Source organism: Pongo abelii, chromosome 7 (genome assembly GCF_028885655.2).
Source record: "Pongo abelii isolate AG06213 chromosome 7, NHGRI_mPonAbe1-v2.0_pri, whole genome shotgun sequence".
Taxonomy (NCBI): domain Eukaryota; kingdom Metazoa; phylum Chordata; class Mammalia; order Primates; family Hominidae; genus Pongo; species Pongo abelii.
Window position 1 is genome coordinate 68,690,990 of NC_071992.2, and position 17,325 is coordinate 68,708,314.

The 17,325-nt window shown below is 44.8% G+C and overlaps 1 protein-coding gene across 3 annotated transcripts in view; it reads right to left on the reverse strand.

Annotated features, from left to right (window-relative positions):
- Positions 1-7,456, reverse strand: part of TCEA1 (transcription elongation factor A1) — a 56,715-nt gene extending 49,259 nt beyond the window's left edge. Inside the window, exon 1 of one of the 3 annotated variants that reach the window (XM_003780624.5) lies at positions 6,494-7,456. In XM_003780624.5, the coding sequence (XP_003780672.3) occupies positions 6,494-6,556 (63 nt within the window). In that variant the 5' untranslated portion in view covers positions 6,557-7,456. Of the gene's footprint in view, positions 1-5,957; positions 6,021-6,493 lie in introns of those variants that run through there. The other 2 variants (XM_054561623.2, XM_009243812.4) reach the window with 2 other exon arrangements.
- Between the last annotated feature and the right edge of the window lie 9,869 nt (positions 7,457-17,325).

The following is a 17,325-nucleotide window of genomic DNA, read 5'->3' on the forward strand; positions in this document are numbered from 1 at the left end:
CCACTAGGAAGGCTATAATCAAGACAAATGATATTGGTGAAAATGAGGTGAAACTGGAATCCTCACACACTGCTAGTTGGAATGTAAAATGGTGCAGCCACATTGGAAAGGTCTGGCAGTTCCTCAAAAGGTTAAACATAGTTACTATATGACCCAGTAATTACTCTCCGAGGTATACACCCAACAGAAATGAAAACATATGTCGCCGGGCGCGGTGGCTCACGCCTGTAATCCCAGCACTTTAGGAGGCCGAGGCGGGCAGATCACGAAGTTAGGAGATCGAGACCATCCTGGCTAATACAGTGAAACCCAGTCTCTACTAAAAATACAAAAAATTAGCCGGGCGTGGTGCTGGGTGCCTGTAGCCCCAGCTACTCGGGAGGCTAAGGCAGGAGAATGGCAGGAACCCAGGAGGTGGAGCTTACAGTGAGCCAAGATCACGCCACTGCACTCCAGCCTGGGTGACAGAGCAAGACACTTGTACAGGAATGTTTTTAGCAGTATTATTCACAACAGCCAAAAAGCTGAAACAGCCCAAATGTCCACCAAATGATGAATGAATACGCAAATCGTGGCTGGGTGCAGTGGCTCACATCTGTAATCCCAGCACTTTGGGAGGCTGAAGCGGGTAGATCACCAGAGATCAGGAGTTCTAGACCAGCCTGGCTGACATGGCGAAACCCTGTCTCTACTAAAAATACAAAAATCAGGCTGGGCAGGGTGGCTCACGCGTGGAAATCCCAGCACTTTGGGAGGCCAAGACAGGCGGATCATGAGGTCAGGAGTTCGAGACCGGCCTGGCCAATATGGTGAAACCCCATCTCTACTAAAAATACAAAAATTAGCCGGGCATGGTGGTGCACGCCTATAGTCCCAGCTACTCGGAAGGCCGAGGCAGGAGAACTGCCTGAACCCGGGAGGCGGAGGTTGCAGGGAGGCGGAGGTTGCAGTGAGCCGAGATAGCACCACTGCACTCCAGCCTGGGCGACAGAGTGAGACTTTATCTCAAAAAAAAAAAAAAAAAAAAAATTGCAGTACTGTGTATCTACCAGTACAGTGGAGTACTTTTCAGCAATAAAAAGTAATAAAATAGTGGTGCATAGTATAACATAAACTGACCTTTCAAAGACTATACTAAGGCTGGGCGTGGTGGCTCACGCCTGTAATCCCAGCACTTTGGGAGGCCCAGGTGGGTGGATCACCTGAGGTCAGGAGTTTGAGACCAGCCTGACCAATATGGTGAAACCCCGGCTCTACTAAAAATACAAAAATTACCTGGGCATGGTGACTTGCACCTGTAGTCCCAGCTACTCGGGAGGCTGAGACAGGAGAACTGCTTGAACCTGGGAGGCGGAGGTTGCAGTGAGCCGAGATCACGCCACTGCACTCCAGCCTGAGCGACAGAGCGAGATGAGACTCTGTCTCAAAAAAAAAAAAAAAAAAAAAAGACTATACTAAGCAAAAGAGGCCAGTTACACAAGACCACATACTGTATAATTTCACTGAAAATTTCCAGATTTGGCAAACACACAGACAGAAAGTATATTAGTGGCTGTCAGAGGCATGTGAGAAATTGGTGGGGGCAAATGAAGGCTGAATAAGGACTGACTGCTTAATAGGTACAGGGTTTCTTTTTGGAGTGATGAAAATGTTCTAAAATTATACAGTAGTAATAGTTGCACAAACCTGTAAATACACTAAAAGCCACTGAATTAACAGTTGACCCTCAAATAATATGGGTTTAAACTGCACAGATTCACCTGAGAATTTCCTTTCACCTCTGCAACTGTAGATGACAAAACCAACTCTTCCTTTCTCCTCAGCTTATTCAATGTGAAGACAAGGAGGATGAAGACCTTTATGACGACCCATTTCCACTTCATGAACAGTAAACATATTTTCTCTCCTTTATGATTTTCTTTTTTCTTTTCTTTTTTGAGACGTTGTCTCGCTCTGTCGCCCAGGCTAAGTGCCTATAATCCCAACATTTTGGGAGGCCAAGGCAGGCAGATCACTTGAGTCCAGGAGTTCTAGATCAGCCTGGGCAATATGGTGAAACCCCATCTCTATAAAAAATACCCATAAAAGGCTGGGCTCAGTGGCTCACGCCTGTAATCCCAGCAATTTGGGAGGCCGAGGCAGGTGGATTACTTGAGGTCAGGATGTCGAGACCAGCCTGAGAAAAATGGCAAAATCTCATCTCTACTAAAAATACAAAATTAGTTGGGTGTGGTGGCACGCACTTTGTAGTCCCAGCTACTCGGGAAGCTGAGGTGGGAGAGCTGCTTAAACCCAGGAGGCGGAGGTTGCAATGAGCCAAGGTCATGCCACCACACTCCAGCCTGAGTGACATGACTGCATGAGTTATACTACTACAAAAGTTATACTACTTGACCGCATGCGTGTAGGGAGGGGGGGATAGTGTGAGCACCACAACCCCTGCGTTGTTCAAGAGCCAACTACACTTTAAGAATGAATTTAATTCTATTTCTCGATAAAGCTGTTATTAAAAATTGTATAGTCATTCTAAATTTTGAATTATGCTAATTAATCTAACTCTGATATAGATACCAAAGTTTTGTTGCAGTTGTTGTTTTAACTCAGGTACTTGGAAATGTAAATCAATATTTCAGGTATCCCAGCTCCTACGAAATTCTAACATCTAATTTCAATTTCTCTCCCTGCAATTTAATTCCACTCAACCTTGAGCCTTCAATGAAATAAATAAACCTCAGCACTACCCACAAAATCTCCCCATGAACTTCAAAACTTTATGTCCTTGCCTCACTCCTCCTTCTATAATCTAAATGAATCCTTTACAAAGAAAGGCAACCTCAGATTGTTTTTTAGGCCTTATTACATCCTTTAGGCCCACAATCCCACACTAGAAGCATTTTATATTCACTTAATCCTTACTAAATTATCCCCAGTTTACCGTGATGAAAAACATTTTAGTGACGACAAAGAACTTGCCTAAAATCACACAGCTAAAGTTCAGAAAAGCCAGGATTTGAACCCACATTAGGAGTCAGACTTGGTTACTGACATCAAATCAAAGTGACAAGAAAAAAGCTTAAGCAGAAAACAGCTAATACCTAAAAATTTTGAATTACTTTCTGTGGTTCACTGTGGCTTGGTCATGTGCACTTGAGATCAAGTACACATGTGGGACAACATCTTGGGTAGAACTAGGGTCAGGATATTGATCTAGGTAACTCGGGAAACACAGCTGCCCCAAAACAGCAAGTTCATACTCTTACTTCCTGATTTTGTATTAACTTAATTGTATCCATGCATGGTTCAAGAACAGATGCAAGGGTCTTCTAGAGAGACACTGTAGCTTAAGAGAGGAGTACTAGCTTTGGAGCAAAACAGATTTAGATTCACATCTTCACTTGGCCACTTACTAGCTATTCGGCTTAAGACTATTCTAAATACTTAGCATCCTCATTTTCAGAATGAGGATAACACTCATCTTGCAAAGTTGCCTGAGGAATAAATGGGATAAGATGGGTAAGTATTTAGCAGAATACCTGGCTCAGAGTAATAGCTCAATAAATGGTAAGCTGTTTTTAGTTAAGTGTGACACCTATGGTTTTAGTAAAACAAAATTATTCAGGTAAAGCAGCAGCATGTTAAAATATTTTTTTAAATGATATCTAAATTTACGCTTAAATTTGTCAATTCTGATGACAACTATTACTCTTCAAAGTTAACTTTTTCAGGCTGGGCGCAGCAGCTCACATCTGTAATCCCAGCACTCTGGGAGGCCAGGACGGGCAGATCACCTGAGATCAGGAGTTCAAGACCAGCCTGGCCAATACGCTGAAATCCCATCTCTACTAAAAATACAAAAATTAGCCAGGCATGGTGGTGCACACCTGTAGTCCCAGCTTCTACGGAGGCTGAGGCAAGAGAATTGCTTGAACTGGGGAGGCGGAGGTTGCAGTGAGCCGAGATTGCACCACTGCACTCCAGCCTGGGTAACAGAGTGACACTGTCTCAAAAAAAAAAAAGTTAACTTTTTCATAATATAAAGCATTAAAAAAGTTGAGAGAAAAATCTGAAAACTACAGAAAAAAAAGAGAAACACATATACCATAATTCTACAACCCCTAAAACACATTTTGTTGAATTACTGAAAACTTAAAACGCCATCTGTAGGCTGATGGTGCAGTTGGGGAAAAGAGGAGTGTTATTCTGACCATTTCTCTTTCTCTGTATTTCATCAGCCTGTTTGAATTTCCAGAGGACAGGCAGGGAAAATGCTGGGGAAAACAAAAGTACAAGAGCCAGTCAGTTTTACTTTTTCTTTTTGGGAGGCAAGTTTTCATACAAGAAAAGTTTTGAACTACCTGAAAACTTAGATTTGAGAAGAAAACTTGGATTTGAGGATTATTTGTGGAGTTTATTCTCATTCTCTTCCAGACTCATTACAAAAGATCTGAAAATTTGTTGACGATTTGAGAACTGTAGATAAATATGAACTTATCTTCTCCACACCTGCCCACTAAAAAATTACTTAGAAAAATCTATTACAAGGAAAGAAACAAAATCAAGCAAACATCTAATGCATTAGACGATTAAAGGATACATATTACAGCCTAAGTTGGAAAGAACATTACCCAACAAATGGCTTTTTTTCTCTGGGAGCTTCTACTGTGCAAGTCTGGGGATCTCCAGACCAGAGAAAAATTTTCCAGTTTAAACAAAATAACGAAAATGTTCCAATAACCAGATAACCTGACAAATAACCAGAATTTGAAGTGGGAAATGAAGGGCCATATCAATGGGGAGGAAAAATGGCACTGGTAATATCTAGAACAGAAAATAAACAGGAAATACTTTAAAAGGCCAAAATCTGCAAATACAGATTAACAGGGTATGAAATGAAATACGAGGCAATGCACCTGTTAAAGGAAAAAGGGGAACAGAGGATGTTTGAAGTCTTACGTATTTAGTGTTAACACTAATTCCTATCTAGCTGTCATGTGGAAAGCCTGCTGTCCAGAAGAAAACCTGGGTCCTGGCTTATTCCAAACTACACAGTACTTAATTTAAGTAGTAGTACTTAATCTCTCTCAGTGTCTTAATCTGTAAAATGGATACCCTTTATGTACTCACAGCTCTGTGTGAGTCACAAAAGAATTTTGAGCAGATGCTTTTTAACTCCAAAGTGCTGAACAAATCAGAGCATCCCTTTTCTCTTCACATTAGTTTGACACGGAATTTACTTCATAGATGGAAGAAAAATTATTTCAGGTACACTGACGATGAAAATGTGCCCAACGTGGTTAAACAAATTTAGGTGAAGACAATTATATAAGTTTACCTGAGAAGCCAGGCGCGGTGGCTCACGCCTGTAATCCCAGCACTTTGGCAGGCCGAGGTGGGCGGATCACCTGAGGTCAGGAGTTCGAGACCAGCCTGGTTAACATGGTGAAACCCCGTTTCTACTAAAAATACAAAAAATTAGCCAGGCGTGGTGGCGCACGTCTGTAATCCCAGCTACTCGGGAGGCTGAGGCAGGAGAATCACTTGAACCCGAGAGGCGGAGGTTGCAGTGAGCCGAGATCAAGCCACTGCACTCCAGCTTGTGCAACAAGAGTGAAACTCCGTCTCAAAAAAATAAGTTTAGTTGAGAACAGATGAGTCTGAAGCAAGGGACTGAAAGTGCCACACAAATGGGCAAACTGTAGAAACTGATCGTATGACGATTTCTTACAAACCACAAAAGGACATGCTCACATAAATATTCATCAATAACAAGAAAATGCCACCAGTATTAACTGTAAACCACTTAGAAAATACCCAACAATATAATTTGTCCAAATCCCTCTACCAGCATTCTGGTGAGTGTGCGTGCTTTAGTCCTAACTCTTCCGTACATTACGACAGGACAACACCCGCTTTTTATAAAACGTTTAGCAACCCGCCAAGAAACTGGCGCACTTTACCTTTTTAATCGCTAAGCAAACATGTAGCGCAGTTGAGATAACCAGGCGGACGTTCAGCCCTCTTCAAAACTAAGACACAGGAGTTTTACATTTTACCAGCCCGATGTCTAATACCGATCACAAGCTTCTATTTGATGCTCTTTCTAGATGTTGGCCACGGATCACGGAAGACTCCATTCTTTCAAGTTCTGAGGACTTTCTACGCTTCAATTCCTAAGCTAAATTGCGAAGGTTTTACTACCACGAAAGTTTAAAGTCAACGGAGAGCGTGCCCTAATCCCTAAATCGATTAGGTTTATTACGCGGCACCAGCGAGCAGGGACTGGAAATACAAGAGCGAGCGAGTCCTAACGCGGGTGGCCGCGGGACCCGACGCCCCGGGCCCGGACACCCTCCCCGCGGAGGCGGGCGCTGCGGGCCCGGCTCCCAGACGGGAGGCTGCAAGGGGAGGGGAGAGAGAAGGAGAGAGGGGGGGCCCCCTCGGGCCGGACCGCGGCCCGGCCTCCCTCCCGGCCCGCGCCGCTCGCCGCGCTCACCGCGTTCTTCTTCTGCACCATCTTGTCCATCTTCTTGGCAAAGCGGACCACTTCGTCCTCCATGGCTCCGGCAGGTCTTCTCCGCGCCCAGCCCGCTGGCAAGGGGAAGTGGGCGAAGCTGGGGCGGAGGACACAGCAGGAGCGACCCCCGGCGCGCGGCAAGCCCCACCACCGCAGGCCCGGGCCTAGGCCCCCTTCCTCACGAACGAAGCCCGCGGCGGCGGCGGCGGCGGCGGCTGCGGCGGTGGCGGCTCCGGCTCCGACTCCTCCTCCCCAGGCAGCGACAATCGAACAGCGCGCGCGACGTGCAGGCGCTACCAATTGACTGCAGATCGCTGGGAAGGGGCGAGCCCAGGTTCCCGCCAGGCGGGCGTCGGGCTAGTGGGCAGGCGTGGCTTCCGGCTAGAGGGTCGCGGAAGGCGCCCAGTTTTGCTGCGCGTTCACCTCCGGCCCCGCCCCCGCACAGGGCGGGTTTTCGGCCCCCTGTTGCCTCGGGACATCCCGGAGTTTTAGAACCCGCAGAGGCCCAAGTAGCTCGAAACGGGGGCAGATTCCGAGCATGGAACGTTGGCAGGTTTTAAAGTCTGTGGGAAGCCAAGCACTTTCTCCATAGGAGACTGCTACGGGGAAAAATGGAACCCGCGTCCTCTAAATTAGGTTACGGAGTTACTCGTTTTAAGCGTTCCTTTTTTTTTTGAGACGGATCCTCGCTGTGTTGCCAGGCTGGAGTGCAGTGGCGCGATCTCGGCTCACAGCAACCTCCTCCCCCCGTGTTCAAGCGATTCTCCTGCCTTAGCTTCCCGAGTAGCTGGGAGTACAGGCGCACGCCACCACGCCCGGCTAATTTTTTGTATTTTTAGTAGAGACAGGGTTTCACCATATTGGCCAGGATGGTCTTGATTTCTTGACCTAGTGATCCGCCCGCCTCGGCCTCCCAAAGTGCTGAGATTACAGGAGTGAGACACTGTGCCTAGCCTGTTTAGTTCATTTTTAGAATTCTAATTATCTGATGAGGTATGAAATGGTATCTCATTGTGGTTTTGATTTGCATTTTCCTAATATGTTAAGCATATTTTCATGTGCTTGTTGGCCATTTCTGTGGTTTCTTTTTTTTTTTTTTTTGAGATGGGGTCTCACTCTGTTGTCCAGGCTGGATTACAGTGGCACAATCTCAGCTCACTGTAGCCTCCAGCTCCCGGGTTCAAGCAATTCTCCCACCTCAGCCTCCTGAGTAGCTGGGATTCCTGGGGAGCACCAACACCCCCGGCTAATTTTTGCACTTTTAGCAGAGATGGGGTTTCACCATGTTGGCCAGGCTGGTCTGGAACTCCTGACCTCAGGTGATCCACCCACCTTGGCCTCTCAAAGTGCTGGGATTACAAGTATGAGCCACCTCCCCTGGCCTTCTATGGTTTCTTTAGAGAAATGTCTACTCTAGTCTTTTGCCCAATTTTTAACTGAGTTGTGTTTATGTTGTTAAGTTGTAAATGTTGTTATATAATTCTGGACTCTAGAGCCTTGAGATAAATATGCTTTGCAATGACTGTTTCCCTTCCCATTTTGTGGGTTATCTTTTCAGTCTTTTTTTTTTTTTTTTTGAGACAGGGTCTCACAGTCGCCCAAGCTGAGTCATGTGGTGTGATCACGGCTCATTGCAGCCTCCACTTTTTGGGTTCAAGCAATTCTCTTGCCTCTGCCTCCTGAGTAGCTGGGACTACAGGCACACACCACCATGCCCAGCTAATTCTGGATTATTTGTAGAGAGAGGGTCTTACTATGTTGCCCCAGCTGGTCTCAAACTCCTGCACTCAAGCAATCCTCCCGCCTCGGCCTTCCAAAGTGCTGGGATTCCAGATGTGGGCCTCCTCGCCCAGACTCTTTTCAGTCTCTTGATATTGACCTTTCATGCATAAACTTTATATTTTACCAAAGTCCAATTCATATATTGCTTTTGTTACTTGTGCTTTTGGTGTCAAATCTCAGAAAGAGTTGCAAATCCAAGGTCATGAAGATTGACCATTGCCATTTTAACAACATTAAGTCTATCAATTCATTACGATGGGATATCTTTCCATTTATTTAGATCTATTTTAGTTTCTTTAAGCAATATAACATAATTTTCAGTGTGCAACTCTTGACTAAATTCACCTCATTGGCTAAAATTATTCTTGGTATTTTATTTTGTTATTTATTTATATTATATTATCTTTTATTAATTTTTATTTTATTGAGACAGGGTTTTGCTCTGTCACTCAGGTGGAGTGCAGTGGCACAATCATACCTCACTACAGCCTCAATGTCTTGGGCTCAAGAGATCCTCCCACCTTGGCCTCCCAAAGTGCTGGGATTACAGGGATGAGCCACAGTTCCCTGCCCTAATCTTTTCTTTTGTCTCTAATTAATCTTTATTATTTCCTTCTGACATTTTGGAGTTTACTTTTCTTCTCTTTTTCCAATTCCTTAAGCCATAAAGTTAGGTAATTAATGTCAGATTTTTCTTCTTTTTTTTTTTTTGAGACGGAGTTTCGCTCTTGTTGCCCAGGCTGGAGTGCAATGGCGTGATCTCTGCTCACCACAACCTCCACCTCCTGGGTTCAAGCAATTCTCCTGCCTCAGCCTCCCAAGTAGCTGGGATTACAGGCACGTGCCACCACGCCTAGCTAATTTTGTATTTTTAGTAGAGACGGGCTTTCTCCATGTTGGTCAGACTGGTCTCGAACTCCCGACCTCAGGTGATCCACCCGCCTCAGCCTCCCAAAGTGCTGAGATTACAGTCATGAGCCACTGCACCTGGTGGAGATTATTCTTTTTGAGCTATAAATTTCCCTCTGAGCACTGTTTTCACTGCATTTCATAAATTTTGGTATATCGTAGCTTTGTTTTCATTTGTCTCAAAATATTGTTCTATTTTCTGATTTCTTTTTGAAGTTGTGTGAATGTATTATTTCAACATAATTGTGAAATTACTTTTTTCCTTCTGTTATTTATATCTAGCTTCATCACATTATAGTTAAAGAAATACTTTGTATGATTATGATTTTTAAAAATTCTTTGGCCGGACATGGTGGCTCACACCTGTAATCCCAGCATTTTGGAAGGCTGAGGTGGGAGGATTGCTTGAGCTCAGGAGTTCAAGATCAAACACCATAGGGAGGCAACATAGTGAGATCTCACCTCTACTAAAAATTAAAAAAAAAAAAAAATAGCCAAGCATGGTGGCATGTACCTGTACTCCCAGCTACTGGGGAGGCTGAGGTGGGAGGATCACTTGAGTCTGGGAGACAGAGGTTGCAGTGAGCTATGATTGTGCCACTACACTCCAGCCTGGACGACAGAGCGAGACCCCTATCTCAAAATAAATAAAGAAATAAAAACAAGGCTGGGAGCTGTGGCTCATGCCTGTAATCCCAGCACTTTGGGAGGCCAAGGCGGGTGGATCACTTGAGGTCAGGAGTTCAAGACCAGCCTGGCCAACATGGTGAAACTCTGTCTCTACTAAAAATACTAAAAGTTAGCCAGTCGTGGTGGTGGGCACCTGTAATCCCAGCTACTCAGGAGGCTGAGGCAGTAGAATCGCTTGAACCCGGGAGGCGGAGGTTGCAGTGAGCCAAGATCACGCCACTGCCCTCCAGCCTGGGCAACAAGAGTGAGACTCTGTCTCAAGAATGAATAATAAATAAATAAATACATAAATAATAAAAACAAAAATTTATTGAGGCCAGGTGCAGTGGCTCATGCCTATAATCCCAGCAGTTTGGGAGGCTGAGGCGAGCAGATCACTTGGGGTCAGGAGTTCGAGACCAGCCTGGCCAACCAACATAGCAAAACCCTGTCTCTACTAATACAAAAATTAGCCATGCATGGTGGCGCGCCTGTAGTCCCAGCTAGTTGGGAGGCTAAGGCATGAGAATCATCTAACCCAGGGGGTGGAGGTTGCACTGAGTCGAGAACCCGCCACTGCACTCCAGCCTGGGTGACAGAGCAAGACTCTGCCAAAAAATTGAAAATAAAAAAATTGAGACATTTAATTTGTCTAACAAATGACCAATTCTGGAGAATGTTCCATGTGCACTTTGGAAAAATATGCATTCTTATGGGTGGAGTGTACCGTATGTATTATGTCTAGTTGGTTTATAATGTTGATTAAGTTCTGTATTTCCTACTGATCCTCTAACTGTTCTATCCATTAATAAAAGTCGTGGGGTTGTTTTTTTTGTTTTTTTTTGAGATGGAGTTTTGCTCTTGTTGCCCAGGCTGGAGTGCAATGGCGTAATCTTGGCTCACTGCAACCTCCGCCTCCCGGGTTCAAGCGATTCTCCTGCCTCAGCTTCCCAAGCAGCTGGGATTACAGGCCAACACACCCGGCTAGTTTTGTATTTTTGGTAGAGACAGGGTTTCTCCATGTTGGTCAGGCTGGTCTCGAACTCCCAACCTCAGGTGATCTACCTGCTTCGGCCTCCCAAAGTGCTGGGATTACAGGCATGAGCCACCACGCCTGGCCAAAGAGGTGTATTTTAAAGTTTCTAATTATTATTATAGAACCACCTATTTCACCCTTAAACTATGTCAGTTCTTGCTTCATATATGTGGGGGCTCTTTTGTAAAGTATGGACATGTTTATGATTGTTATATCTTCTTGATGATTTAACCCTTTTATCCATATATAATGTTCTTTTGTAGCAAATTGTAGCAAATTTTGACTTGCGCTTTTTTTTTTTTATTTGAGACAGAGTCTCACTCTGTCGCCCAGGCTGGAGTGCAGTGGCGCGATCTCGGCTCACTGCAAGCTCCGCCTCCCGGGTTCACGCCGTTCTCCTGCCCCAGCCGCCCCAGTAGCTGGGACTACAAGCGCCCGCCACCACACCTGGCTAATTTTTTTTTGTATTTTTAGTAGAGACAGGGTTTCACCGTGTTAGCCGGGATGGTCTCAATCTCCTGACCTTGTGATCCGCCCACCTCGGCCTCCCAAAGTGCTGGGATTACAGGCGTGAGCCACAGTGCCCAGCCTACTTGCACTCTATTTTTATACTAGTATATCCACCTCAGCTCAGCTCTCTTTTAGTTACTGTTTTCATGGAACACCTTTTTCCATCCTTTTACATTCAATATATTTGTCTTGGATCTAAAATGAGTCTCTTCAAGACATATAGTTGTATCTCTTTTTAAAATTTTTATTTTACCAATCTCTTTCAGTTGCATACTTTAATCCTATTATGAGCTGAATTTGCCATTTAAAACACAAGTGCATAGAAGCATAAGTTATAAATCTATGTTAATGGGCACACATTGCGTAAAGATTTCCTTTGTAAAAACAACTACATGAAGATGGAAGGATGAAATTGAATAGAAGCACAGCATTTGTATACTGCTGAAGCTAAATTGGGATTATTTAAACTAGATTCTTTTTTTATTTCCTTTTTTTTTTTTTTTGAGATGGAGTTTTGCTCTTGTCGCCCAGGCTGGAGTGTAATGGCGCAGTCTCAGTGAGCTGCAACCTCTGCCTTCCGGGTTCAAGCGATTCTCCTGCCATAGCCTCCCGAGTAGCTGGGATTACAGGCGCCCACCACCATGCTCGGCTAATTTTTGTACTTTTAGTAGAGATGGGGTTTCGCCATGTTGGCCAGGTTGGTCTCAAACTTCTGACCCCTAGTGATCCACCTGCCCTGGCCTCTCAAAGTGCTAGAATTACAGACACGAGCCACTGTGCCCGGCCTATTTAAACTAGATTCTTAAGGCTCTGTGTTCACAGGAGGGAGCATATGGGTGGGTCTGCCACATGCTGTGGGGGCCATGAACCCCCACCAACTGGCTGCAGCAGAGGCTTCTCCCCACTTCTGGCTGCCCTGGGGCCTGCTGCCTCCTACTCCACATCCATTGGAGCCCTCTCAGTTTTGGTCACTTGTCTAAGGGCACCCACGGGTATCCAGCCAAGGTCATCAAGAAAGGAGTCTTGCTCGTTGCCCAGGCTGGAGTCCAGTGGTTATTCCCAGGTGTGGTTGTGCACTATAGCCTCAAAATCCAGGTCTCAAACCACCTGTGGTATCCAGTCAAAGTCATCGAAAAAGAAGTCTTGCTGCGTTGCCCAGGCTGGAGTGCAGTGGTTACTCACAGGTGTGATTGTGCACTATGGCCTCAAAATCCAAGTCTTGAGCCACCCTCTTTCCTTGGAGTAGCTGCGACTACAGGTGCATGCCACCATGCTAATTTTTGTATTTTTGTCATGTTGCCCAGGCTGGTCTCAGACTTCGGGCTCAAGTAAAGGATAGTTTTGTTGGATACAGAATTGTTCATTGACAGGTATTTTTTCTTTCAGCATTTTAAATAGTATCATCCCACTACTTCCTAGCTTCTGTGGTTTCTGCTGCAAAATTGGCTGTTAATCTCATTGAAACACTTGGATGTGATGAGTTCTTTTGCTCTTGCTGCTATCAATAATCTTTTTGTCTTACTACAGTTAGATTATAATTGGATTGGTGTGAATATATTCAAGTTTATTCTACTTGGAGTTCATTGAGCTTCTTTGATGTGTAGATTTATGTCTTTCATCAAAGTCAGGGATTTTTTTTCAAAAGTCTGGGTCTCGGCTGTGCATAGTGGCTCATGCCTGTAATCCCAGCACTTTGGGAGGCTGAGGTAGGAGGATCACCTAAGGTCAGGAGTTGAAGACCAGCCTGGCCAACATGGTGAAATCCCATCTCCACAAAAATACCAAAATTAGCTGGGCATGATGGCGGGTGCCTGTAATTCCAGCTACTCGGGAGGCTGAGGTGGGAGAATCACTTGAACCCGGGAGGCGGAGGTTGCAGTGAGCTAAGATTGTGGCATTGCACTCCAGCCTGGGTGACAAAGTGAGACTCCATCTCAAAAAAAAAAAAGTCTGGGTCTCACGCTGTTGCCCAGGCCAGAGTGAAGTGGCATAATCATGACTCACTGCAGCCTCAAACTACTGGGTTCAAGTGATCAAGTGATCCTCCCATCTCAGCCTCCTGAGTAGCTGGGACTACAGACATGCACCACACACCCAGTGAAGTTTTTACAAATCTTTTTCAGAGACAGTGTATTAATCCATTTTGCATTGCTATAAAGGAATACCTGAGAGTGGGTAATTATTGTTTTTCTTTTTCTTTTTTTTTTTCTTTTTTGAGATGAAGTCTTGCTCTGTCACCCAGACTGGAGTGCGGTGACACAGTCTCAGCTCACTGCAACCTCTGCTTCCCAGGCTTAAGCGATTCTCCTGCCTCAGCCTCTTGAGTGGTTGGGATTAGCCGGGATTAAAGGTGTGTGCCACCATGCCTGGCTAATTTTTGTTTTTTGTTTTTTGCTTTTTTTTGAGACGGAGTTTCTCTCTTGTTGCCCAGGCTGGAGTGCAATGGCACAGTCTCGGCTCACTGCAACCTCTGCCTCCCGGGTTCAAGCGATTCTCCTGCTTCAGCCTCCCGAGTAGCTGGGATTACAGGTGCCCACAACCACGCCCGGCTAATTTTTGTATTTTTAGTAGAAACAAGGTTTCACCATATTGGCCAGGCTGGTCTCAAACTTCTGACCTCAGGTGATTCACCTGCCTCCGCCTCCCAAAGTGCTGGGATTACAGGCGAGAGCCACCTCGCCCGGCCTTAATTTTGTATTTTTAGTAGAGACAGGGTTTCATCATGTTGGCCAGGCTGGTCTCCAACTCCTGACCTCAAGTGATCCACTTGCCTCGGGCTTCCAAGTGCTGGGATTACAGGCGTGAGCCACTGTACCAGCCTGAGGGTGGGTAATTATTTATTAAAAAAAAAAAAAAAACAGGCCGGGTATGGTGGCTCACGCCTATAACCCTAGCACTTTGGGAGGCCAAGGCAGGTGGATCACGAGGTCAGGAAATCGAGACCATCCTGGCCAACATGGTGAAACCCCATCTCTACCAAAAATATGAAAATTAGTGGGGTGTGGTGGCATGTGCTTGTAAGCCCAGCTACTCAGAAAGCTGAGGCAGGAGAATCACTTGAACCAGGGAGTCGGAGGTTGCAGTGAGCTGAGATCACACTACTGCACTCCAGTCTGGCAACGGAGCAAGACTACATCTCAAAAAAAAAAAAAAGGTTATTTGGCTCATGGTTCTGCAGACTATACAAGCAGTATGGTGGGTAGGCATGGTGGCTCACACCTGTAATCCCAGCACTTTGGGAGGCTGAGGTAGGCAGATAGCTTGAGCTCAGGAGTTCAAGACCAGCCCAAACAACATGGGGAAACCCCATCTCTACAGAAAACACAAAATTAGCCAGGCATTGTGGTGAGCACCTGTAGTCCCAGCTACTTGGGAGGCTGAGATGGGAAGATGGCTTGAGTCTGGGAGGCAGAGGTTGCAGTGAGCTGAGATCATGTCACTGCACTCCAGCCTGGGCAATAGAGCAAGAGCTTGTCTCAAGAAAAAAATGCAAAACAAACAAACAAAAAGCACGGTGCAAGCATCATGGCCTCAGGAAGCTTTTATTCATGGCAGAAGGGAGAAGGAGAGTTGGCATGTCACATGGTGAGAGAGGGAACAAGCAGGGCAGGGAGGAAGTGCCAGGCTCTTTAAACAACTAGCTCTTGCATGAACTAATAAAGCCAGAATTCACTCATTACTGTGAGGAGGGAACGAAGCCATTATTCATGAGGGATCTGCCCCCATGACTCAAACACCTCCCATGAGACCCTACAACCAGCATTGGGGATCACATTTCAACATGAGATTTGGAGAGGAAAATATCCAAACTATATCAGATGGGGTCTCAATATACTGCCCAGGCTGGTCTCAAACTCTTGGCCTCAAGTGATCCTCCTGCCTCAGCCTTTCATTGCTAGCATTACAGACACGAGCTACTGCACCCAGCTAAATTTGGGGTTTGGCCATTATTTCTTCAAATATTCCTTTTGTTCCTCTTTTTTCTCTCCTTCTGGAATTCCATTATGTGTATGTTGCTACTCTAAGAAACCCACAGGTTTCTTAGGCTATGTTCATTTTTATTTTCTTTTTCCTTTCTATTCCTCAGACTGGATAATTTCAATTGTACTATCTTTAAGTCTGCTAATTCTTCTGCCTGCTCAAACCTGCTGCACAACTCTAGTGAATTTTTTATTTTAATTGTTATCTTCAGTTCTAGATATGTATTTGGTTCCTTTTTATAATTTTTATTGATTGATTGATGTTCTCTAGTTGTTGAGATATTGTCCTCCTGCTTTAATTTTTTTCTCCATGGTTTCCTTTAGCTTTTTGAGGTATATTTAAGACAGCTGAATAAGGTCTTTGCTCAGTAAGTCCAATATCTGAGCTTCCTCAAGGACAGTGTTTCTGTTCATTTCTTTTTTTCCCCCTGTGAATGGGCCAGGCTTTGTTTCTTTGTATGCCTCATAATTTTTGCTGAAAATTGAACATTTTGAACATTATAATGTAACTTTTAAAATCAGAATTGTTGCCGCTTATTGTTAGAGTTATGTGAGTTTTTTAGTTTATATGTTTAATGACATTTCTAAACTCTGTCATGTGTAGTCACTAAAGTATCTGTTTTGTTAGCTCAGTGTCCACCTAATGTTTTGACAGATAATTCATTTTTTTAAACACCTGGAGCAAGAAAAAAAATCTCCCAGACTTTGCAGTAGAGCTCTTTGTGTTGGGCACACTTGTAATATTCAATTGGTCACTTTCCAACTCTGCCTTAACCTTCATGACCTGCTGGCCCAAGACTTCAAGGTCAGCCAGAGGTGAGAGCTTAGGAATTTCTCAGGTCTTTTTTTTCTTTTTTTTTTTTTTTTTGAGAGGGAGTCTCTCTGTTGCCCAGACTGGAATCTGCAGTGGCGGAATCTTGGCTCACTGCAACCTCTGCCTCCTGGGTTCAAGCAATTCTCCTGCCTCAGCCTCCCAAGTAGTTGGGATTACAGGCTGGGGCCACCATGCTTGGCTAACTTTTGTATTTTTTAGTAGAGATGGGGTTTTGCCATGTTGGCCAGGCTGGTCTTGAACTCCTGACCTCAAGTGATCCGCCCACCTCGGCCTCCTAAAATACTGGGATTACAGGTGTGAGCCACCACTACCAGCCACTCAGCCACTTTTCTGAACCTGCACCCTGCCCTGTTCATACACATGGTCTAGATTTCCAGAAATACGTGAAAGCACTTGAAAACCTTTATTTCCCCAAAGCATCTCACTCCTCAGCCTTTCCTCCCAGGCTTTTTGGTGTGTCTATTGTTTGCTCCAACTTATATCATTTGCCCTAAGTGGTACCGAGTGGTTCATTTGACTTTAAATATTTTTTACCAACACCCTCTGTGTTGGTCACTTCTCCACCCTCAGAAAGTTCTGAGCTATTTCTTCACCCTGAGAGAGTTCTGAGTTAGAGCAAATAAAGGCAGTCTTTGTATTAGTCCTTCAAAAAGCCACCTGAGAGACAACCACGATTCTTTAAAAACAAGGTTGACTTTGGTTCCTCCGATATCTGGAACCCACAGGAATGTGAACTGTTATCTTCAAGAGCATCACCATGACTGGGAGGGATAATTAAGCATTAGTAAAAATGACACAAAGCCTTCCTACCAGGCATTAAAGTTTTTTTTTAATGGCTTTATTTAGATAAAATTAGGTTCATCCATGTGGTAGCCTTTTAAATTTAATTCTATTTTTTTTGGAGACTGAGTTTCACTCTTCTCGCCTAGGCTGGAGTACAATGGTGTGATCTCAGCTCACTGCAACCTCCACCTCCCAGGTTCAAGCAATTCTCCTGCCTCAGTCTCCGAGTAGCTGGGATTACAGGCGTGCACCACCATACCTGGCTAATTTTTGTATTATTAGTAGAGACAGGGTTTCACCATGTTGG